At 36.5% G+C, this 24,128-nt stretch overlaps 1 protein-coding gene and 1 pseudogene across 2 annotated transcripts; both read right to left on the reverse strand.

The window, feature by feature from the left end:
• Positions 1-15,326: 15,326 nt before the first annotated feature.
• On the reverse strand, positions 15,327-18,472 carry LOC149236576 (uncharacterized). 2 transcript variants are annotated; one of them, XR_016246234.1, is made up of 6 exons: positions 18,216-18,472; positions 17,863-18,094; positions 17,675-17,766; positions 16,332-17,545; positions 15,965-16,037; positions 15,327-15,867 (listed from the first exon to the last, which is right to left on the reverse strand). XR_016246234.1 is itself a non-coding variant. In XM_089372429.1 (5 exons), exons 1-4 carry the CDS (start codon positions 18,343-18,345, stop codon positions 16,012-16,014), a joined length of 480 nt encoding a protein of 159 aa, XP_089228555.1. In that variant the 5' UTR covers positions 18,346-18,465; the 3' UTR covers positions 15,327-15,867; positions 15,965-16,011. The 2 variants fall into 2 exon arrangements, 1 of the variants encoding a protein (XP_089228555.1); XM_089372429.1 differs by lacking the exon at positions 16,332-17,545 and having other exon boundaries at positions 18,216-18,465.
• Positions 18,473-20,267: 1,795 nt separating this feature from the next.
• The window catches only part of LOC149236577 (peroxidase 5-like), a 31,903-nt pseudogene continuing 28,042 nt past the window's right edge, over positions 20,268-24,128 (reverse strand).

The following is a 24,128-nucleotide window of genomic DNA, read 5'->3' on the forward strand; positions in this document are numbered from 1 at the left end:
ACGAGTTTTTAAAACACTCGTGGTGTAATTTGACTGAATATATCTTCATGTCGTAACCTAGTCTTTCTGTAACCTGTCATAGTAATTATTATAGGAAATTGTGCTAGTGAATGTCAAGTTAAATAGTTTATTTCTCCTATGGCGTGTAGGCGTAATACGAGAAGTGGGTTTCAGTCCCTTTATGTTGGTTCTGTGAATTTTTCCCATTTTAGTAATTAATTTAGTTTCAGATACGACGATACTTTACTTGTCGTGCCTGGAAGTCCATTCAACACGATGAAAGGATACAATTTTTGTTTCATTCTCTTTCACAGTGAAATTTCCATTTTTCGATCTCTAATCGTCTAAAGCTCTCAATATGATTATACATGTTCTAGTGGTTTCCGTTTCTACACAACGCCCCTAACTTTATATCTACTCTACGAGAAACGGTAATATTGTAACCACGCAAAACGGTAATATTGTAACCACGCAATATCAGTGAAAAATAGCATAACCTCTATATAATTTTAGCAACTAGACAGTCATGTAGTAACCCAATTATTAGTTTTCCTTAAAATCTTAAAAAAGCCTCAGCATATCTAGGCGTAGAATTTTCAAGTGCAACTTATATATGTCTCGTATACTTTGTTTTCCTTAATCCGTAACACCCAGAATTTTAAAATTTATTGAACACATAATCCAAACTTGGAGTAATGATTTGAATTCAAATAGCTGCCCTATATACTTGAATAAGAATGACATTCAGATAGTGGTTAAATTCATGAGTATATTCACTTAGAACCACTCTCACACCACTTAACTGTAACAATCGTAACTGTAACTTCCAATACATTTCAACCAGAATTAACTATAAATTTTAAAATCGTATCGCTCAAAATTAACTATAATATAAAGTACATATCTACCAAAATTATTTATGATATTAAATGCATATCGGCATATTTAATTGTAATGTTAAATATGTATCAACTTGAATCAACTGAAATGTTAGAAACATATTAACCATAATTATGACTGTAATGAACTGGATCCCCTTGTATATAACAACTTGCCGTTCAACCATGAACCATCTTCCTTGGTTCTCTCCCGAGTTGAGATCTACTTTTTTGGTCCCAAAATAAATAACCTCTTCTGATTCTTCGTCGAGGTATTTTATGCCTTGCTTTCTTAGCAGAATTTCCTTAATGATGTCCCACTTTCTAGGGTCTACCAACCCCATGGGTCTACCAACCCCATAGCATAGATTTTTTTTTTCGAAAAAGTATGTTACTTTTTCATTAAAGACCTTTTTTTCTCCCGTAGTGTATTCATCCATTCTCGATGTTCTTTCCTCACTAAGTGATTTGATAGATTTTTCTCTCCCAATCTTATCAAATCTTAACCAACGACTCCTATGGATTTTTAGGAGTCGTTAAGGGAAGTTTGTTCAATCCTATCCATATTTGATTCTAGATTGGAATAATGATCTCATTAATTCAAATTTTATTTTCTAAGTAAATATTTCAATTTATTTTTATTACCAAAATCTATTTATTACATCATCATATTTACTCTGGGTTGAATCTACTATGGCATTTAAGCCATTACTAAAAATAATTTTGCCTAATTGAAAGATATTTACATAACTACAAATGGATATTTAAAAAAATATATTCCTCTTCTTCTTACCATCCTTCCACTTTTGTTAGTTCCCTTAACTTCTTTATCAAAGAAATTTATTCAATTTTCTCTTCTCAAACAATGTCTGTTGCCTCTCCATCTTCTTATTCATCACTAAATTGCACTCAAACTCTAACCCACCTAGCATCATTACTTTAGATAACACTACTACTATTAATTTCCTTTGAATTTTCTTGCCTATGCACCATCACCAAAATACAATCCAAACTCTAACTCACATAGCATAACTTTACCTAAGTACGATCCCCAAATTACAATCCAAATTATAACTCACCTAACATAACTTTATATGCGTACCACCACCAAATTACACTCCAAACTCTACTTCTACTTAATATAGCATCATTATTTTAACTTTGTTGATACTTATTGCCAAACCAATTCTTTATATTTAAAATTTCTTTTTTTGGGCAAAAAGAAAATAAAACTCTTTATAATAATATCATTTTCCTTTCGTATAGTTTTAGAACCTCCTTCCATAAATAAAAAAAATTAATATATAAATAAATATATGAATTAGACATAATGGTTGGGAGTGAAGAAAATATATATTCAAAAAACAATTTTGTCATTAATTTTTTTTACGGAAATTTTGATAAATATTCCTACTTAGTTATCCTTCTCTACTTAATTTAGAAAAAACGAAAAATCAAGATAGCAACGAACATGCTCACCATACTGGACTAATTAATTGGAAATCCAATTATTTCTGCGTTGCTTAATTCAGGATATGCACATAAATAACGTAAAATAAATTTTTCAAAACAAAATTCACTATTTAAATTAAAAAGAAAATAATAATCAATCAATAGAAGCGATAATATTTTATAGAATCGAATTTATCGAATAATAATCCAATAATGCCAATCATTACCAAGGAAATAAATACAAATTAAGGAAATAAATACAAATTAAGGTAATAGTATGTGAAAATCAATATTAAATCATGAAATTATAATTTTTTCCAAAAATGGCATCCTAAGTGGCATCGTGACGTTTAGTTTCAAGGTCCTTCATATTGAATACGATAGAGTTTGTTCAAAAGAATATCAACATGCCTTATGTTAGAGTTGGTTAAAAAGAATATCAACATCTCTGAATCATCTTGATAAGTGTATATAGGAAATTAAAAGTATAATAAATTATTATTTTAATGCTTTTTAATAATAACTTTATAAATACAATTTAATGTATTGTGAGGTAGTTTGTAGTTTAATAGCTAGTTTAAATTTTATCTTAATTTTGTATCAAATTTATATAGAAACCAATATAATTATAAATAAAAAATTCTACACTGGTTTTCTATCGTTAAAATAGAAGAGATGTATAATTTTAAAATTAGCACATGAAAATAATATAAATATATATATTAAAATTAGCACATGAAAATTATATATATATATATGGGGTTGGTTTTTTTTTATGAATATATATTTTTTACTACGTGATAGTAGGGGATGCGTATTTAAAATATATATTAATAGCAAAAAATATTTAGATTTGTATATATGTGTGTACATTTGAGTTTTTATTGTATAGATATATGTTTTTTACTAAACAATATGTAATATCCTTTGTCTTTATGGTTATGTTTTTTAATAATTAGACAATTGTTTATAAACTTGATAGCACGAAAGTCATGAACATGAAAGTATTATGATGTAATAAATAAAGTTTATTAATAAATGGAAAAGATGAAAATTACTCGAGAAAGAAGCACTAGAGTAAAGGGATTCTTGCCAAATTTGGAAAAATCATCTTTGATGGATGAGAGAAAATAAATCTTCCCTAAAAAAGACTCCTAAAATTACCTAGGACATACTAAATAAAATTTAATGAGATAGGAGAGAAAAATCCATTAATTTACTTAGCTCAGGAAAGATGTTAAGTATGGGTGGAATAAAGCACCACAGGAGAGAAAGGAGGGCTTTAAAGAAAAAAAGAAGAAGAAAGATAATTAGGCAAGTGGATTGGCAGACCCAATAAAAGAAGGACACTCCTAAGAAAAATATGCTAGGGAAAGAAAATATATAAAATACATTAGTTGGGAATCAAAGAGGTTGTTGATTCCCTGGAAAGTACATCTCACATCAGAGGTGAATTGGAGGATTTCAGTTCAAGGTTAGCTGGAAAAGGTGCAATATTCCCAAGTGTTCCCCTAACAGTGATACTAGTTAGATTTTTTGTTATGTTATTTTATTAGCATAAATGTTATGTGAAAAGAGTATATCAAGAAAATTGTTATCATGAATTTATTTATACTAGAAATTAGATTTTGATGTCAAGTTGAATACATGATGTTATTATGAATTTAATTATATTAGAAAATAGATCTTACTTTCGAGCCTAATATGTATGGTAGTTAAAATAATTTGGCTAGAAAAAAAATGGCATTAAGTTTAGGTATATGTGCATGACTATAATTATGTGTTTTACATTGGATTGAACCATCTACATATTGTTATTTCTAAGTATATGTTACTAAACATGTTACTGGTCTTAGAGACTATGTATATTATTTTCTTTACATATAGAAGAGGTAAATGTTAGGAGAGTTAAAGAAGGCAAAGGATTTAGTAGAAATCAATTAGAAAATCTAAGTGGGGTAATCGTGGAACCAAGATTTAATTTCTCGGGTGTCAGGCCTTTAGGAGACAGAAAGAATTCAATTTCTGGTTGGTTACAATTAACAGGAATCCAAATAATAGTGGTACAGAACAAAAGGAAAATAGCACAGTGGGCGTACATTCCTGGAGGTTACACAGTTTAAGAACATCCTAACATGAATTTTTATCCAAGATATTAAAGTCGATAATAGTCTATTACTATTCCTCTGTAATAGGACAATAGCGAACTTCTGAAAAAGAAACTAGTAAAGAGTCCATATGAAAAGAAAAACAAGAAAAGAAATAGGATATTAATTATTTCGTTGTTTCCATCTGTGTAGATCTAACTGGAAGGAATAGAATTTACAGCGCTGAAATACTTGGAAGAAAAATAAAATACTACAGAATAGCAAAATAATGGTTCAATAGTATTTGAAATATATATTTGGATCTTGGACTACATATTGTAGGATAGTCAAAGAAAAACAAAAATGACATGAGATGAGCCATAATATCAAACTAACCTCCACAAAGGAATTATATTGGGTTAGCACGAAAAGAAAAAATCAGTAGTTATTTCTATATGAAAAGATTGCACTATATAACACATTAAACTTTTCTTTTCCACCCATGGTAATTAGGGTACCCAGAAATTCTAAGTACAGAAACGAAGTAATGGAGGAGTAAACTACAGCCATGAGCTACTGACAAAAGAAAAAAAAGAGACAAAATCCACTAGATTGAGGATTGAATGCTTAAATTGTCCATAGGACATGTAATGCGAGTAGTTCACAATAATACTGGCAATGAACGAATTTTAACATGACCACTGAATTGGATCAAACTCTAGAAACTCGAATTTAACCAACCTCGGAGAAATAGTAGCCGAAAATAAGTGATGACTGTGGTTGCCAACTTCATGAGGAAGAGCTACTTCAAAGGAAACCCGCATAGCTATATGTCAGGCGAGACAGGGGAGTGAGTATCCTATTGCTTGAAGTGAGAGTTATTAGAATAATAACAACAAGAGAGAAAATTAAATTCCCTACCAGTTGAGGATAAATATCGGCTCATACTCCAACTTGTACATTAACAAGATAGGAAGTCCCCTTAGACACCTCTGCGGATATTCTGAGTAATAGTATGACGAGAAGAAAGAAAAACCACAAGGAAACTGGGAAACTAGGTGTGAATATGGTTATAGCTACACCTAAACAAGAAAACCATAGTGTGACCGTTCTATAAGGAAATAATAAACATGATGTTGAAAAAGTTTTAGAATGCCTGCGCTTACCTTGTATTCCCCTCGAAGCCAAGGTCACTGAATCAACTTGGTTTGGCTCTGCTGCTCCCTATACAAGAAGGGGAAACAACATTAAAGCCAAGACACATTGACCATGTGTATGGCAGCCATGCGATAATAGGAATATAATAAAAAAATAAAATGAGGTTGAAGACCAGAGATGCAGAAATTACTTGAGAACAAAAGGGTAACAAGGTTGGAAGAAAGAGACCCTACACGAGCATCACCCCTAAAAACCAAAATAAAAACAAATATAAATGTTATCAACTGAAGATGGGGAAGAGGGATGCCAGGAAGACAGATTGTAACACCCTCCTCGCACATCTACCCAAGAAACCAGCCAGTCAGGTTGAGCATGCGACGAGAGACCACTATGATATGATTCAAACTCCTAAGTCACCTTAAGGAAGTGGAACCCACGGAAAAACACCATATGGACATTCAACATAAACTAGAGGATCCTCAGGAATCAATCCAATACTTGGGATAACTTGCCTTCAGGTCCCACTACTCTTTCAGAAACTTGGGGTAGAGTAATGCTCCCCAGACACTGCCCAAGCGAGTGATAATGCTCCCAAGACACTACCAAGGTGAGATGTAATGCTCCCCACGCACTATCCACACGAGTTATAACACTCCCCAAACACTACCAAGGTGAGTTATAATGCTCCCTAGACAATGCCTAGGAAAGTTAGCCTTGAAACTAACGTTCTATTTGCTAGCATTCCAAGAATTGAGCCACATTTTTAAGCCCGGAGCCTGGGACACTGCCCAGAATGGAATGATCACTTAAAATTGGTAAGAATACAAGAAACAAGGGTGAAAAAGCAATGAACTCTTAAAATTGGTAAGAATACAAGAAACAAGGGTGAAAAAGCAATGAACTGAACAATACCATAAGAAGACCCCTACTAGCCATGATAGGCACTTTGTCAAACATATCATCAACATGTAATCTACAAATATAAATAATAGAATTACGTGTATGGATCTCATACTTATCTATGAATCATCGTGAACCATTGTTTCCTCATGTAATTTGCCACCTTATCATTTATTAAATCATAGATACCTTATCCATTCAGATACAAGTAAAAACATGTTGAGAGCCATACATAGCTGTTGTCATAAAACGTACATATAGCCAGCATAATAGGAACAAAAATACAATAAACATATCAACTATCAAAATCCATATATACACTAATAAATTTACACATGAAAATCAATGGAATTAATTTCTCATTAATAAATGCAATGAACCAACCAGTGATGGGACTACCACATTCCACCTGACCGTAGAATGGCTGAGCCAAATCTCTCTTCAACCATTTACCCTTGTTCCATATTCTAAGCATCAATGTGGGATCTCATAGAACACATTAATCAAAACTCATCCAGGGCTTCCAGAGGCCATCCACCTCAACCCATCAAACAATGATTCCACCTCAAGTTCAAACATCATAAAACCAACATCAGATCAATCTCCATCCAAGCCTTCTAGAGCGTTTTTCCAACCAAGGCTTTCAGAACTAGTAACTCAACCCACAACTTATACAGGGATTCTAGGGTGTTTCTCCAAACAAGGCTTCCAAAACTAGTAACTCAACCCACTAAGGGCTTCCAGAGCGTTTGTCCATTTAACGCTTCCAAGACTAGTAACTCAGCCCAAGTTGTTACAAGGCTTCTAGAGCATTTTTCCAACAAGGGATTTTAGGTATAATAACTCAACCCAAGCTAAGGAAACATAAGAACCAACCAAAAACAAACAATGAAAGTAAACCCACAATCACCATGGCTATTCAAGAAATTGAAGGCTAGGAAAATCCACTTTCAATCAAGGAAATCCTCCATGCCAATGGTGGATCATTGCTAGGAAACCACATTCATGTGCCATGCATGCCAAAACTAGTGAAGAAAACATACATGCAACTCGATACCCGTTAAAAAATCTAATGTAGTCATTGATCTCGACGCCTTCTTGTGCTTTCCTGCTCTTCCTTCGCCTTCTTGCTCCAAGAATCCAAGTATGCAACACCCTCCAAGAGTGCTCCAAGAAAACGCTAAGTATCCAAGAGCATGAGAGAGAGAATAGTGAGAAAACTTCGAAATTGAACTAATTAAGTCTTGAGCTAAGAGCTTTCAAACTAATTCTCATAAGCCTTTTTATGAATGAGGCCTTTATTTTCTTCATTTTCTATTATTTTCCTTTAATTCCCTCCCCACATGCAAACTTTGACCTTTCACCTTCTTTTTCTCCTAATTTCCATTATTTTCATAAATAAAATTCCAATTAATGTCTCTTTGCCTTTCCAATGACTTTTCCATTGCCTTTGTCAATTTCCTTAGCCATAATAAACCAAATCAATGCCCATTAAGATGTCTTGCCCAACATTCATCTTGGAATAGGTGCCTTATCTGTGATCATTGTTTTTAACTTTTATTACATGGAAGAAGCTAGAAAAACTAAATGCTCAAAATGCCATAAAATGGAAAGTGAAATCAAGTTATAAACCCAAAAAAAAAAAAAACAAAAAAACCAAAAAAACTGCAACAAAGAATACCTTACTTGTAAATTTGGGGAAGGAGAACTATGAAGGTGGGTGGAATGAGCGTTGCCTCTATGGCCCATGTGCGTTATCTAGGGGACGAAGGCTGAGCATTTTGCTGGACGAGCGACGTTGTAGTGATACCAGACATAAATAGCGATAGAGGAAATTGAATCCAAACAAAATGGCGGCTACGAGATAGAAAGATTAGGATTGGTGACGTGAGATCATATCCTTTTTTTTCCAAACTTTCATCTCAACCGTTCAAGCGTTGTCAAAGTGATCATATGAATAACATTTGAGGGAAGGGAACGTGGCAAGGAATAATGAATTTCCCAATGCAATGTGATTAACACTTGCCTTGATATGATATAATTCATCAAATCAAACGTCTAGAGTAATTTACTATGCGCCTGTGTGAATTAACCATAGACAAATACCCTCGTTGGTAACGATACCCAATAGTACCTATAAAAATTGCAAAACAAAACCAGAATACCTTGGCACATGCATTCATAGGTTAACATCGAAATAATTACACGAACTATACGCTGAGTAGAAATGAATTTAACATTAAACAAGGGGAGCTGCGACGCAGCGAGTCCCTGATTGAAGTAAAACAATGAACTGAGTTTTTAAGAAGCAAAATGCAGCTTCTGTATACAGCGTTTATTGCCCGCAGCTTCTGTATACAGCGTTTATTGCCAATGGCTTGAGCCAATAGTTTTAAACTAGCCAATCTGCGGTGCTGTGACAGAGTGAGGCCAAATCCAGCACACCCACGATACACTGGTCAGGGTTGAGAATAGATAACCAGGGAACTTGCCATTACTACAAACTAATGCAATAGCTAGAGGTCAAATAGATGGATATTTTAAAATGTATATATAAATAATGTGATATAAAAATAAAATTTACCCAAGCCTAAATCCATTCATACTCTTTCTAAATTGAAAAACATAACAACATAATAGAGATGGAATAATGTAACATAACTTCAAATCTGGCATCTAATAAACCGACATCCGAACAAAAATAAAAATAAGCAGAAGAGCAGAAGAGATTTTTTTTGTTACCAGCTCAATGAAGATAGCTCCCCTGATAAAATCAAGCAGTTTTCCGAACCCAGAGTTCGACTCCACTTGCATCAAATTCTTATTTTACAGCCTTTGTTTTTACAGAATGAGCAATCAGCGGGTCCAGAAATGGCAATGGTCAAATAGAATTGGAATTATAGCTCAATCCCAGGCCAATAAAGACAATACATTACTCCTTATTCTTTTAAGCATGAGTAGCATCAGCTCAAGGTAGAACGATCAGGGGAGCAGAGTCCGCATCGCCAAACAAGAAGAAGCAGTGTCGCGCGAAGGGCCGAGGCAACGAATTCAGGGCAGGAGCAGTGGCTCTTACCCAAATGCTTGAAATTTCTTAAATATTAACAATAAAGTAAACTTATTAAAAATAACAATTTTTTTTATATATATATTTTAGTTTTATTTGGAGATTATCTATATAAAGTGTTACATTATGAATTCAAAAGGATATGAAAGTTCTAAGTGACCTATATAAAATGCCAAGTAAATAAAATTAACAAGTTTTATGTTAAAAGTAAATATTGAATTATCCATGAATGCGTAAAACATAAAACTAAAATTCTGAATGGAATTTCCTTTATAACTTCCATGTCCTATGTATGTGATTAAAATTTAAGTTTGCGACTTTCGAAGAACTGGTTTACGCATGTGTAGTAAACCAGTCTCTAATTGTTTAATTTATTTTTAATGGTGCTAAAAGATGATAGGCGTAGATCAGAATTGTTTATCGCGTGAAGTTAAGCCTGTCGTGAAGTTAAAAGTTTTATACTGTGCATCCGAAAGTGAAACTTTTAGAGTATTGGAAGGAACTGAAGTTTTTAGGAAGCAAAATGTATCACTATATAGTCAATGGCATAAAAAAATGAACTGAGTTTTTAAGAAGCAAGTTGAGCAAGAAGCAAGTTGAGCCTGTCTATTACGTACTACAAAGTAGAGGAAAACACATATCAAAGCAAAATGCAGCTTCTGTATACAACATCGTTGAAATCAGAAATAGCAAATTGACATTGATTTTTGCTGCATCGAGTTGCTTTCCTAAGAGCAAAAGGTAGGCAAAAGCCTTAATGACAAAACTATTACACACTGTAGTCGATGTGATTCAAGCTGCATCGAGTTGCTTTCCTAAGAGCAAAAGGTAGGCAAAAGCCTTAATGACAAAACTATTATACACTGCAGGGACACGGACATTGACTGTAGGCCGAGAGATACATGCTGTCTGTAGTTGAGCAGAGCCGGTGATGGCGGACCCGAATGCATATTTGAAGCATCCGTTGTACACCTGTAATAGAGAAAGAAGCGGGGAAATAAGACAATGCGTAAGATAATCCAAAAGAGATGTTAGGTTTTTTTAGGTTTCTTTTTCCTTTGTCTTTCGACTTTTACGATGTCAATGATCAGAAGAGTCATGAGAATAAGTGCTAAGAGAAACAATGCTGTGAGTTCAGTAAGTTGGCTTATGCTAATGGATTCCATGTTATATGAAGCGGGGAGGTGTTGGATGGGTCGTTCAGTAGAATCAGTCTAGCTTGGCAGGGGATAAAGCGGGGGTAAGGCTATAGTGAGGCAGGTGAAGAGAGCTGAGAGGGGGGTATCCATCCACCATACTTAATACTCAGCTTATTTCGGCCACAAAAAAACCTCTCCTTGAGGTGCAATTAAGTGGTCGATAAGACATGGGGAGCAAATGGGATATGGAATGATGCATTTGGGGGTAGAAGTGATGTATTTGACATCGGGCAATCTTGGTGGTAGATCTAGGTGCAGAAATAATCTCGAAGATCAGATTGGATCAGAGCAGTATTTAATGATGGGCATATCGATCTGACATGGGGTTGAAATGGCATATGGCATGATGGATGTGGCGGCAGTAGTAAATGCGAAATTAGGTGCCCCTTTGAGTCTGTGGCGGTAGATGAAATATGATGAGTATTTAATGATGGGCATGTCGATCTGACATGGGGTGCAAATGGCATATGGAAGCGGCCTTGGAGCAGGTCTTCCTGTCGGTTGATCCACCTCGGGATGAGGGTCCATCGCCCTTTCCCTTCGGGAAGAGTGGGGCGATCAGAATCCATGCAGCCTAGGCCAAAGGCCTGATCCATGAGTTAAAAACCACCATAATCAGACTATGAACATAAGAGACAAAGGAACGAAAATTGAACCCATGAGACAATAATAAAAACCCTGACAGATAGGAAAAACTCATGCCACAAAGGGGCACAACGAATCGAGACAATAAGGATTTAAAAGGTAAAAATTTAGGCAAGGAACTATTCAGAATATATTTCAATTAACAATAATAACATACATAAGGCACAAGGTTAAAAGCAAGGATTTCTTTTACTTAGGTTAAAGGGTGCTTCGATGAAACCCTAAAAAAACCCGTTAGAAAACTACCTACTATTGCAGTCACAATGGCAGACTATTATTATTACTACGAAGGAATGTTGTCTACAGATTTTCTTTGGTAAAGGCCAGATTACTTTTGATAAGTGAGCTTTTTTTAAACCACCTTGTCACTAATACCGTTTCGATGTCTGTATCAACTTTACTAATGAATTGAAGATCCTATTATCGTTTAAATTTTGCCAATCAACAGGACCTACGTTGTTTGCAAATTCCTTATCAGCAGCACAGGCAGACATTGGGGCGCGCTATCATTGAATTTAAGATTTCAAGCAACTGGTGGTTAATATATCATGTTGTTGATATCAAAAACAGTAGTTTTAAATGTGGACATAATCCTTTTTTATTGCTCTGGGATTCTGTTTAAATCAAGCCTTGTGCCGGTATGCCTTGTGGGGAGTGCGTTGGGATATAAAGTTTGTTAGAAGGAGCGGAAACATTGGGAGGGTCTTGGCGATATTATAGGAAAATTAACCTTTCTCGCGCTCTGTTTGATCACTTGAAAAGATCTCAGTGACCGAAACTAATCATCCCAACACGATACCAACCCCATCCATAAATCATATCCCAAAATCTTCAAACCCCTACAAAGGTTTTTTTAGAAGATTTATTAGCTTTGAGAAACACTGTGTTGGAATCTGAGTTTAAATGGGGTTCAAGGGCTGAACCTTATCTTAGGTCTCCTAGGGAAAAATTTAGAACTAAGCCCTTATCAAAGGCCACAGTCAAATTACTTTCGCTGTTTGCAAGAGTTTCTCCCTTACAGAATAGAATTGTGCAGGAGGTTTTACTTATGATTTTGAAACCTATATTTGAGCCTCGTTTCACTCAGAAATCTTATGCTTTTAGACCTAGTAGGAATGCTCACACTGTCCTAAGAGTCATTCGAAGCAATTTTGGTGGGTATGTCTGGTTCCTGAAAGGTGATCTAAGTACTATCTTGGATGAAGTCAAGGCTGGTATTGTGATGACTTGCCTTACAAAATCTATAAGAGATAAGAAAGTAACTGATCTCATTAAATCAGCCCTAAGAACTCCTTAGATGGCTTACCAATAGAGCATGTCTCAAGAGGAGTCTTGTTCCTTGATCATATTATTTGTCGGCGTGTGATATATCCAACTTTGGGTACTCTGCTTTCTGTCACTGCCAGCTTGGAACAGTGCATTAGTCAATTCCGAAAACTAAAATTTGTCAAGGGTGACAGCGATCCTGATCCCCAGCCATGTTCTCGCATGTATTTTGCAACTCAAGTACACAACAGCTAGTCCCTGCCTTAAGGGTAGAGAACAGGGATCTAGATCTCCAAGCTTTGTCAGAGCATCTACCAATATCACATGAAGGTCTGCAGTCCACTACCAATATCTCATGAAGGAGAATATTTCATGAAGGTCTGCAGTCCACCTCAAGCGAGGCTTTGGGTCTGTTGACAGAACTAGCCCACTCGAATTCTTATTTCTGGTAGGAAACCGAGCATTAGAAGAGGGTTTTGTAGAAGGTGAGCTGTATAGATAGCCTCCATGCCACTGTCATTGAATGAATAAACAAGGTCAAAAACTAAAATCTTGAATAAACAAGGTGAATAAAGAAGGCCAAGAATTCCAATTCAAAGCAATTCAGAGCAATCACCTTCAAGATAGGTGATGCAGAGAAAATGTATGTATTAACAAGATAAATATCCATCATAGAAAATTAATAAACACTAAAAAATTAGATCTTCACATATTTCAGCCTAAATTCCTTTCAGAAACTCAGAAATGCAGAGTTCTGAGACGCTTGGATCTGTGAAATGTATTAATAGTTGGAACAGTGCATTAGTCAATTCCGAAAACTAAAATTTGTCAAGGGTGACAGAGATCCTGATCCCCAGCCATGTTCTCGCATGTATTTTACAACTCAAGTACATAACAGCTAGTCCCTGCCTTAAGGGTAGAGAACAGGGATCTAGATCTCCAAGCTTTGTCAGAGCATCTACCAATATCACATGAAGGTCTGCAGTCCACTACCAATATCTCATGAAGGAGAATATTTCATGAAGGTTTGTAGTCCACCTCAAGCGAGGCTTTGGGTCTGTTGACAGAACTAGCCCACTCGAATTCTTATTTCTGGTAGGAAACCGAGCATTAGAAGAGGGTTTTGTAGAAGGTGAGCTGTATAGATAGCCTCCATGCCACTGTCATTGAATGAATAAACAAGGTCAAAAACTAAAATCTTGAATAAACAAGGTGAATAAAGAAGGCCAAGAATTCCAATTCAGAGCAATTCAGAGCAATCACCTTCAAGATAGGTGATGCAGAGAAAATGTATGTATTAACAAGATAAATATCCATCATAGAAAATTAATAAACACTAAAAAATTAGATCTTCACATATTTCAGCCTAAATTCCTTTCAGAAACTCAGAAATGCAGAGTTCTGAGACGCTTGGATCTGTGAAATGTATTAATAGTAGAGAGGATCTATTTAATTGATAAAAGGCAATGTTTTTGAGCCCTACGTAGACTCTGGATAAGATAGAAAAACTAATGAAGCACACACCTTGTGATACGAAATAAGTATGTAACAGTTAGAGAACCAAACAAACAAACAATCAATTCGAAAAACTATACTTGTATGGGGAAAAAGTACAAGAAATCCCTATACTGCAAAGAGTCAAGTTGGAACAGCAATGGATCCAAACAGTACAAAATTAGAATAGTACAGGGTCCATAATACAAGAAATCCCTATACTGTAAAGGAGTCAACTTGGATACAACGAGTACACAATTAGAATAGTACAGGGTCCATAATAGTTTTCCCAAAGCGAAGCAACGCCCAACTGATAAGGGTATGACAAACTAACAGGTTATAACTTAAGAATATTTAGTTAATATCAATCGCATAATTCTGACCAATGTACTGGATATCTAATACTAAACAACATATACTAAAATAAACAACATATACTAAAATTCATCATGTCCGTCAATTCAAGACAGAGGCCTAGATAACATGTTAAAGACGCATACTGCTGAAATTGAAGGTGAATCTGCATGCCCTGGAGAACCATGTGAAACATCCATCCCAATAATAATTATTGATTTCGTTGAAATCTTAGGTATCCTATGCGCAAATTCCATAGATAAAACAGAGTTGAGGCCACCAACTTGAAGAACAAAACAACAGTTCCAACAATATCAACATACAAGAGATTTGCAATCCCTAGAACTCTCTGCCAACAAAAGATTTTCCGGTAAACTCCAGCCTCAGCCATTCTTGTAACTACATAGCTACTAACAAAGACCAAAAGCAAAATGCCTGGAAATAAGACACTACACGAGATTTGCAATCAATAGAACTCTCCTACAAAGAAGAAGGCTATTGGACAGAGGGGCAGGTGCATGCATGTTCATATAGAAAGATATAACTACTTCAGTTTTGCTACAGAAAAACTAGAGTTCCACAGCAATGGCATATGCATTTTCTTTATAATTTGTCTAGCACATGAAGTTAAAAAGTCGAAATAACATAGAATTTGAAAAACAATAATGGGAATATTCTAAATGAAACTCCCTGACTCTCTATATGAGAAACAGAGCCAAATTCATCATTGTACAGAATAAAAAAAGGAAGTTAAACAACAAGCATCATACTCAGGAAACGAGAGAGATGCTAGAGCTTGATGACCAGAAGAACTATATTAAACAAATTATTGAACTAATAATCCGATAGCATAGCATTATATAACAAGTCAAACCAGTTAGGAGAAAATTACAGAATGCATTCATTACGGTTGGATAAAGTTCCAAGACAAATAAGACAACCAAAAGCGTTGTCTAGTAAGACTTGGGACCTTCCAGTCTAACCCTAAGGGTTTGTTGGACAAACCCAAAATCCGGAATAGCCACCTACACGGTTTTTATAGGCATTCCTAATAACCAAAATGAAAATATATAACTTAAATACAACCACAACAACGAATTTCAAGGGCATAGCCGCTTTCGTCCAGACAAAAATATAAATACATATACATCCTGTGTATCAAATGAATATCACAGCTAAAATAAAAAACCTTCCAAGGGATTCACCTAACAACAAGACTGTCTGTCTCTCTACCCAGTCATCAGAAGACCACGACCAAAATTTAAACATACCCATAAATTCATTGAAGACTTGAGCATGTAGGTGTCAGAAAATGATGGAAACTACCTCGGAGATTCCTTGGAACGCCGCGACCTCACTAGGAGAACCTGCAAATCAATTATAGATAAAAAAACAAGTCACGAGATATCTTTAAAATGCAACCATGGAAACTCAAGGGAAGTGCAAGATCATTTATGAGATTACCTGATAAGGGCAACGTATGGGTGGTGGAACCACCTGCTCAGAAACCTTCACGGTTGCCAGACCATACTCATCACTGCACAAATCACCCGGGAATAAAACCCTGGTGTCATAACCCAAGAGCTAGAGAGCCGAGAACTAAGAAACGACAATGCAACATCAAATTTCAAATTTAAATAAAAATAAGAAAATCAACCGATGTCAATAAAAATAAAAATGAAAGTCGAAACTTTTATCCACCTTGTGGGCCCTACATGACGGCCATGTGCCTAACACCTATCTCCCTAGCATAACACATGCAAGCTATACAGCAGGCCACCTAAGGTCGCATCAGGTTAACACGTTCATCCTTCATTTCCTTTTGTCTTACCAGAGTCACAGAGTTCCATCAGATTTGAATGGAAAGAACAGTCCCCTCCTCCTTGCAAGCGAGACACCTGGCTATATTAGAGACTTGAAGGTTCCCATTTTCCTTTTAAGGGGTCGTTGGCAATCTTCATTAATCAGGCATAATCAGGCAGCAGGCGGTAGAGTTCAAAAGGGAAGATTTAAGGAGGAAAACCTATGCTTCGTACTCTGATTCTTAGGCACCATGGTGTCCTCATTATCATGGTAATATTGATACCAATCAAAGTAATCAGATACAACCACCAACCAAATCAGTGATGTTTGCGGAAACCGGACTTTGTATAGATGATGATGCCGCCCGCTGGTGTAATATTTTGTGACCTCTCCACCAAAAGGCCACATGCTTACGGTCTGCTCGGAACAGCTTCTTTAGGGCCGGCCGTGCAGATTGACCAGATTGCTAAGGAGGATTTATCAAGAGCGGTTACGCAATGTTGGAAGAAATTGGTAGCCAACAATCGCAATCCAGCTCAACCAGTATATTCGGATGTCATGATCACGAGGCCGGCGAGGAATGTATTGGGAATGCTCGTCTACACAATCTGGTGGAGTGACAGAGGCGGATTAACATGAAAGCTGTTTCCTTACTCTGTTATCGCTTTTAATATGGTAAGGTGAGGCTTTCTATATCTCAGGCATTTCAATTCGAATGTGAAGAAGACCATAGAGAAGGAGCCCTTCATTTATCGCATCAGAACTCTAGTTTATTGTAATAATGGCTTGTATCCCTTTAGCAAATCGTTGTCTTAAGGAGGGCTAGGTTACCGGAAGGTCGGATGCTCGGACCAGAGAACTCTCTTTCTATCTTGTATTCTTCTATGTCTTTTTCGTCATATCTGTGGAAGGGCTTTCAAGGCCATTTCAGAGGCAGTTACGAAGCATGGAGTACCATAGTTCCTCTATGGCAGAATTGGGGCATTAGTTTGAGGAAGAGCATGTTAAAATGAATAGGCTATTGGAAAAACAAAGGAGCTTCGCAGAGGAGGAGCGAAAGGCATATAAATTGCTCAGAGAACTCTCTTTCTATCTTGTATTCTTCTATGTCTTTTTCGTCATATCTGTGGAAGGGCTTTCAAGGCCATTTCAGAGGCAGACCACGAACCTCGCACTCTTACTTTGAATCAGTAAGTTGCATCGGGTGTGGTTGATGTGGATATGAGCCACTGGTTTTGAAATCTGCACTGTGCTGGAGAACTGTCTCAGAAAGGCTAGGAACAACCAGCTGTTTATTCAAATCCACTGCCAAACATTTAAGTTCACCAAAAATACAAGAATGGCAAAGCCCATTTTAGGGCAAAACGTTACCTATTCGAGCATAAGTGCCTTCGGGTATGGCAATGGACAAATCTGTGGGCACCAGGGCCTTCCCTCGGGCGGGCACCACACAAGAAGTCGCACTGCAAGAACAAGACAGAAGTGACCAGCAAGTTTAGAGGGTAAAAATAAACAAACGCAAGAGACAATGTGAAGATAAGATGGCACTGAAAACGCACCTAGAGAGATCATATCCGGCTGCCAAAGCCGAACCTCTAGAAGGCAAGATAGCATTAGACGAAAGCTTCTTTACGCGCAATAATGGCTCAAAGGCACCTTCCACGCCATTATTCTTCAAATACGCGGCGTTCCCATTCAACTCTAGCCAGTGCAAGAAAATGCAGGAAGAACTGTCGAACTTTAAGACTGCTGGTAGCCCGTTCTCTGAAGATTTCTTTAAGCATTTCGATTCTGTTTACAGAAGGCACACACACATGCTAGAGAAGCTTCAGCTGCAGAGGAAAAAGCTCGACAAGAAACTGAGGAACGTTAGGGCTTGGAGAAAGGTTTCTAATATCATATTTGTGGCGACCTTTGCTACGGTTCTGATATGCTCTGTGGTTGCAGCGGCCGTTATTTCCCCTCATGTTGTAGCTGCCATAGCTGCCGCGGTTCCAGCTGTTAATACCCTGCAACAACACGACAACACCTGTTAATACCATGCAACCATAGCATATACTTTATGAAATAACCAAACCTGTTTACCAACAACATTTAATGTTTCAAAACTAATGTTAACATTAAAACAAGCCCTTTTACGGTTAGCCAAAATGCAGCAGCCTTAAAACCAATATAACCCATGGTCAGGCCTCTTCCGCCTCGGGAAGAGGCCAAATAAGATGAGAAAGGTTAACCCGGAATGCGACTTTGGTTATGTGCACATAAAACCTCACACGACTTTAGGATAACCGGCGTATAACAGATGCAGAAAGCATTGAACTAATGCTAAGTCGCCATTGAACGATTACAATAGTCCCTGCCGGATGCCAGATGGCAGGGACTAATAACAAAGTGGTGGATACAAATGTTAGTTATATGCACTTTAATAAGAGACCGTGAAATGGATAGGTATATCCTAGTTATATGCGCTTTAATATGAGACACGGTGAAATGGATAGGTACATCCTAACTTAGGCATGGGTACTGACTAATAACTTTATAAGTTAAAGATAATGTTTTGAAATGGTAATTCCCAACGATTATAAGGAGTTGGATAATATTACAAAAGAAAACAAACTATGAGTTAAACTAATAAAAAGGGAATGATTCCGAGTATCTTAACAATATTAACAATACCATATCTACAAAACAAAAAGTTTGAGATGTGTTCATGGGCATGTGATACAATACGAGAGGAATATATCTTTAAAAATATATCAATAATAAAAAAATCAAATATAAATATTTTGGATCATATATATATATATATGAACCTCCTAATTATCTATGTGTTCAAAGACATCACACTTTTCTATATTTATTTTTTCTTTAAATTTTACATTCTATATATTAGCCCTTCAAAAAATTTAATTCCTACCTATAAAATATGAAATTAATACAAATATATATTAATTAAATAAAAAACTTCTTATAAAATTTTAATAAGAAAATTAAATAAATCTATAGCATATATTCTTTTTAACTATAATAATAATAATTTATTCACATATTTTTTAATAAAATGTTTACTGTTCCACATTATGCGCTTGTGTTTCATGCTTAGCTTGGAACCTATCTTGACTTTGTAATAACACAGAGATTAACGGTAGAAATGATAAATGGCAAAAAGTTAAACATCCAAAATGTGTACCGTTTAATATCATTAATATCCATTCACGATAAATTAACTAGATTGAGGAAATGTAAACGACACTGTTCTGTTTATTTGAATCTTTGTAAAATAGAAATCTGAACGGAAACGGAAAATTTGTCGATCATCGGAAGAAGAGTCTAATTCACTCCAAAAATATATCGAGAGATATTAATATGCTTCATTTCCAAAAACGCTAAAACACTAAGTGAAAAGAACTTATAATCACTGCTTTATTATTGGGTTTCATTTGAGAGACACATTTTCAAATTTAGTTAATAAATTGAAGGGTGACAGCTTTTACTGTGCCAAAGGTGAGAATGTTGTAGGTTGATTTCGTGTCTGAATGGTGCTAGAATATTGTATTTGTGAGAATCTATGTGCGTTGATTCAAATTTGGTTGGGTACTGCAACGTCATGTGTTTTGGGGATATTATACCTGTCATATTGGATAATGCTGGAGGAGTTCTTATATAATTAATAAATTTACTTATCTTTTCTCGCCCACTGCATATTCCATTCAGATAATGGGATTATTTTTTCCATTCGGATAATTATAAGATTAATTTCTATCATGCCGCACTGCAATAATTCTTAATTTGCGGACTATGTTGAACAATCCCGTGAAAGAATGGCTCTGGTCTCTTTATTGTTGCAGTGCAAGAATTCCCAATGTGGAGACCATGTAGTACATGTGACTTGGGATTACGATTTTATTGATACATTCACTGTTCGTGGATAGGAACGCAGGCATTTCTAATGGGACTCGATGAATTAGTTGTTAACAACCCTGCAGTTCACGCGGATTTCTCCCTGGTTGCCAGTCAATACCTCAATCTTTCCCATTTTGACCATCGCAGCAGCAAAGTTTTGCTGCCATGTGCGCATGCTAAATGCGCCGGCGTTTGCAAAAACCAAATTGCTGGTGTTTACATTCGTCAACAGCGTTGCGTCGGAGGTAAACAGACCGCGATTCTTTATAACGCCGTCGTAGTAGAGATTGTCGAGAATATTGGGCGTATTTACTTCCATGGGCACCGTCGTTTTATTATTAGGGTTGCCATTGGGGCACCTTGCCTTCAGCTGCATAGCGTACACAGGATCAAGCGACGGGTCAGTCGGATGCGTGTTGTTGAAGTTGTAGAGCCTGCTCACAAATGAAGAGCAGTGCGAGACACCAATTGTGTGCGCTCCTGTATGAACGCTCAAAGTGTTGGAATTTAATTTCAACTACAACATAAAGACGGGTCAGTCGGATGCGTGTTGTTGAAGTTGTAGAGCCTGCTCACAAATGAAGAGCAGTGCGAGACACCAATTGTGTGCGCTCCTGTATAAACGCTCAAAGTGTTGGAATTTAATTTCAACTACAACATAAAAAGCTGGACAGAAATCTGATTTTCTGTAGATATTTCAGGCTTGTGAGAGATTTTTCGGTGTAAATCACATGAAAAATCATTTGTCGACGCGTTTCGAACCAACTAGTGTGGTTCATCGTCAGGACCTTTTCCACGCTGTTCGATGTATCAAAGTAGCGCTTGATATTTTGCACATTAATGTGCATTAAATTTTCAGCATTGAATTCCCCTGCAACCGGCGACTTAATTTCTCGAGAAAAGCATTACCGCTTTGCTGCATTCAATACGCAGATAAACGTTAACAGATATTTTGATTATTTTATTGTTTAAATCAGATATGTTTTAAGATATAAATGTATCACATAGCAGTTCTGTTTGAAGTTAGAAGAATGTAGAAAAAGACAGAGAAGTAGGCAGAGCAGAGAAAACAACAAGAAAACAGAGTCGCTGTGTTTTGGAGCAACAATGGATTCTACAGGCTGTAACATCAACTGTCTGTGTGTTTCAGCAACAGACTGTGTGGCTGAAACTGTAATTTTCTGAGACAGTGAGAAATTAGTTTGTGAAACTGAAGCATTCCTGTTGTAATCCTTCTGTCAAGAGGAAGATGCTTTTCAACATAATTTTTTTGTGAAAATCCCTCTATGTGAGGAAGACGAATTTGTATCAGTTGGTTTACTATTTATAAATACAAGTTATTTTTACGTTGTTGTTACACCGTTGCACGTTGTTGTTACACCGTAAGCAGAAAATAATCTTGACGTCCAAACAGCGTGTTGCTGTTACACGATTTTCAGCATTGTTGAAACACTATTGCTGTTACACTGCAAACAACAACTGACAAAACTGCGTTGCTGAAACACCAATTTCCGCGTTGCCGAAACCGTATTCCGCAAACGATTTTTATTTCCGTTGTGTTAAAACAGAGTATTGTTCTGTTTTTTTCAGTTTTGTTTAGAATTATCAGAAATTCCAACATGGTATCAGAGCTGGTCTAGGCACTCAGTGAGTCAAAAACAGAGCTTGTTTTTCACTGTAGGAGCTGTAAGAAGCTTGTTGAGCAGATTTTTCTCCAGCAGAGAAAGTTTCTGCTTGTGTTTAATTATACAGTCAGTATCTTTTCTTTATTTTATACAGAGTGAAGATGGCAGATGCTGGAACAGGTTTGACAAATTCCCAACTGCCACAATTTAATGAGAAAAATCACAGTTATTGGTCCATAATAATGAAAGCATTGTTTTCTTCTCAATGAATATGGGAGCTAGTTGAAACTGGCTATGTTTAACCTGCAGATGCAACAGCGTTGGCTGCTTTGACAGTAGCAGAAAGAGACCAGTTGAAGAGCGACATGAAGAAGGATGCCAAAGCCCTCTTTTTTCTCTTCCAATCAGTACATGAAAGTGTTTTTCCACGGATTGCAACGGCAACAAAATCCAAGGAAGCATGGGATATTCTCAAAACTGCCTATCAAGGCATGGAGAAGGTGAAGACTGCAAAGTTGCAGATGTTGAGGAGAGACTTTGAAACACTCAGCATGAAGGAATCTGATACAATAGATTCATTCTTCACTCAGGTTATTGGGTTGATAACCCAGATAAGGTCTCATGGTAAGATTCTTGAAGAAAGAATGATTGTAGAGAAGATATTGAGAATTTTACCCTCAAGGTTTGAATCTATTGTGGTAGCAATAGAAGAAACAAAGGATCTCTCACAGTTCACAGTAGATGAACTGAGTGCTTCTATTTTGTCTCATGAACACAGACTAAGTAGAGGAACAGATTACTCTTTTGAGCAAGCATTCAAGACTCAGATGTCTTTTGGCCAAGGAAAAGGTCGAGGCAGAGCATATAACAGAGGTCGTGGAAGAAGCCAAAACAGAGGCAAAAATTATCCTGCAAGCACAAGCAGAAGGAGCTGCAATCAGAACCAACATGAAAGTTCAAGCAAACAACAAGCTCATGGACAAAGGTATGACAAATCCCAAGTCCAATGTCATTATTGTAAGAAATATGGGCACTACGCCAATGAATGTAGGAAAAAACAAAATGACATGAATAATAGGCAGAATGTTAATTTTGCAAATGAAGAAGATAAGAATCCAAAGAATGTGCTGTTAACATGTAACATTGCACAAGACAAACAAGAAGATTTTTGGTTCTTAGACTCAGGTTGTAGTAATCACATGACTGAAAATATTGCAATGCTTGCCAATCTGGATGAAGATGTGAAATCTGAGGTAACAACAGGGACTGATAGTAAGATATCTGTCAAGGGTAAGGGCAGAGTCAGTATCCGAGCAAGAAATGGAGAACAAATGATTGTGCTAGAGGTATACTATGTACCTGGTCTGAAATGTAATCTTTTGAGCATTGGACAGCTCATTAACAAAGGTTATAATGTGTTCTTCAAAGATGATATGTGTACAATCAGAGACATACCTCCAAGTAAGAAGATCATTGCACAGGTGTAGATGAACAACAATAGAATGTTTCCTCTCAAACTCAGGGCAGATTTGAAGGAAGGAAGAACTGTTGTAGCTGTTACACAAGAAGTCTTTCAGGAACAAGTGAAAGATGAGAATTGGTTGTGGCACTTGAGATTTGGACATCTCAATTTCGGAGGCTTGAATCTGTTGCACAAAAAGGGAATGGTAAAGGGATTGCCATTGATTGAGAAACAGGAGAGCCTTTGTGAGGGCTGCATCTTGGGCAAGCAACACAAAGAAAGCTTTCTAGCATGAAAGAGTATAAGGGCAAAAGCACCCTTGGAAATTGTTCACTTTGATGTATGTGGACCAATGCAAATACCATCATTTGCCGGAAATAAATATGTTTTAACTTTCATTGATGATTACACCAGAAAGACATGGGTGTATATGCTGAAACAGAAGAGTGAAGTGTTTGAGAAATTCCGCCACTTCAAAACTCTTGTTGAGAAGCAGTGTGGGCATTATATCAAAGTGCTCAGAACAGATAGAGGAGGATAGTACATCTCCAAAGACTTTCTGCGTTTTTGTAGAGAGAATGACATACAAAAGCAGTTCACCGCAAGGTATACACCTCAGCAAAATGGTGTTGCCGAAAAGAAGAATAGGACCATTCTTGACATGGTCAGAAGTATGCTGAAGGCAAAACACTTGCCACATGAGTATTGGGCAGAAGCTATCATTTGCGCAGTTTACATCTTGAATAGATGCCCAACTAAAGCTGTCATGAACAAAATACCAGAAGAGGCATGGAGTGGTCAAAAGCAAACTGTCACTCACATGAGAGTATTCGGT

The sequence above is a fragment of the Pinus tabuliformis genome, chromosome 8 (genome assembly GCF_031772625.1).
Source record: "Pinus tabuliformis cultivar Carrire ecotype Pingquan chromosome 8, CPIR1, whole genome shotgun sequence".
In the NCBI taxonomy this organism is placed as follows: Eukaryota; Viridiplantae; Streptophyta; class Pinopsida; order Pinales; family Pinaceae; genus Pinus; species Pinus tabuliformis.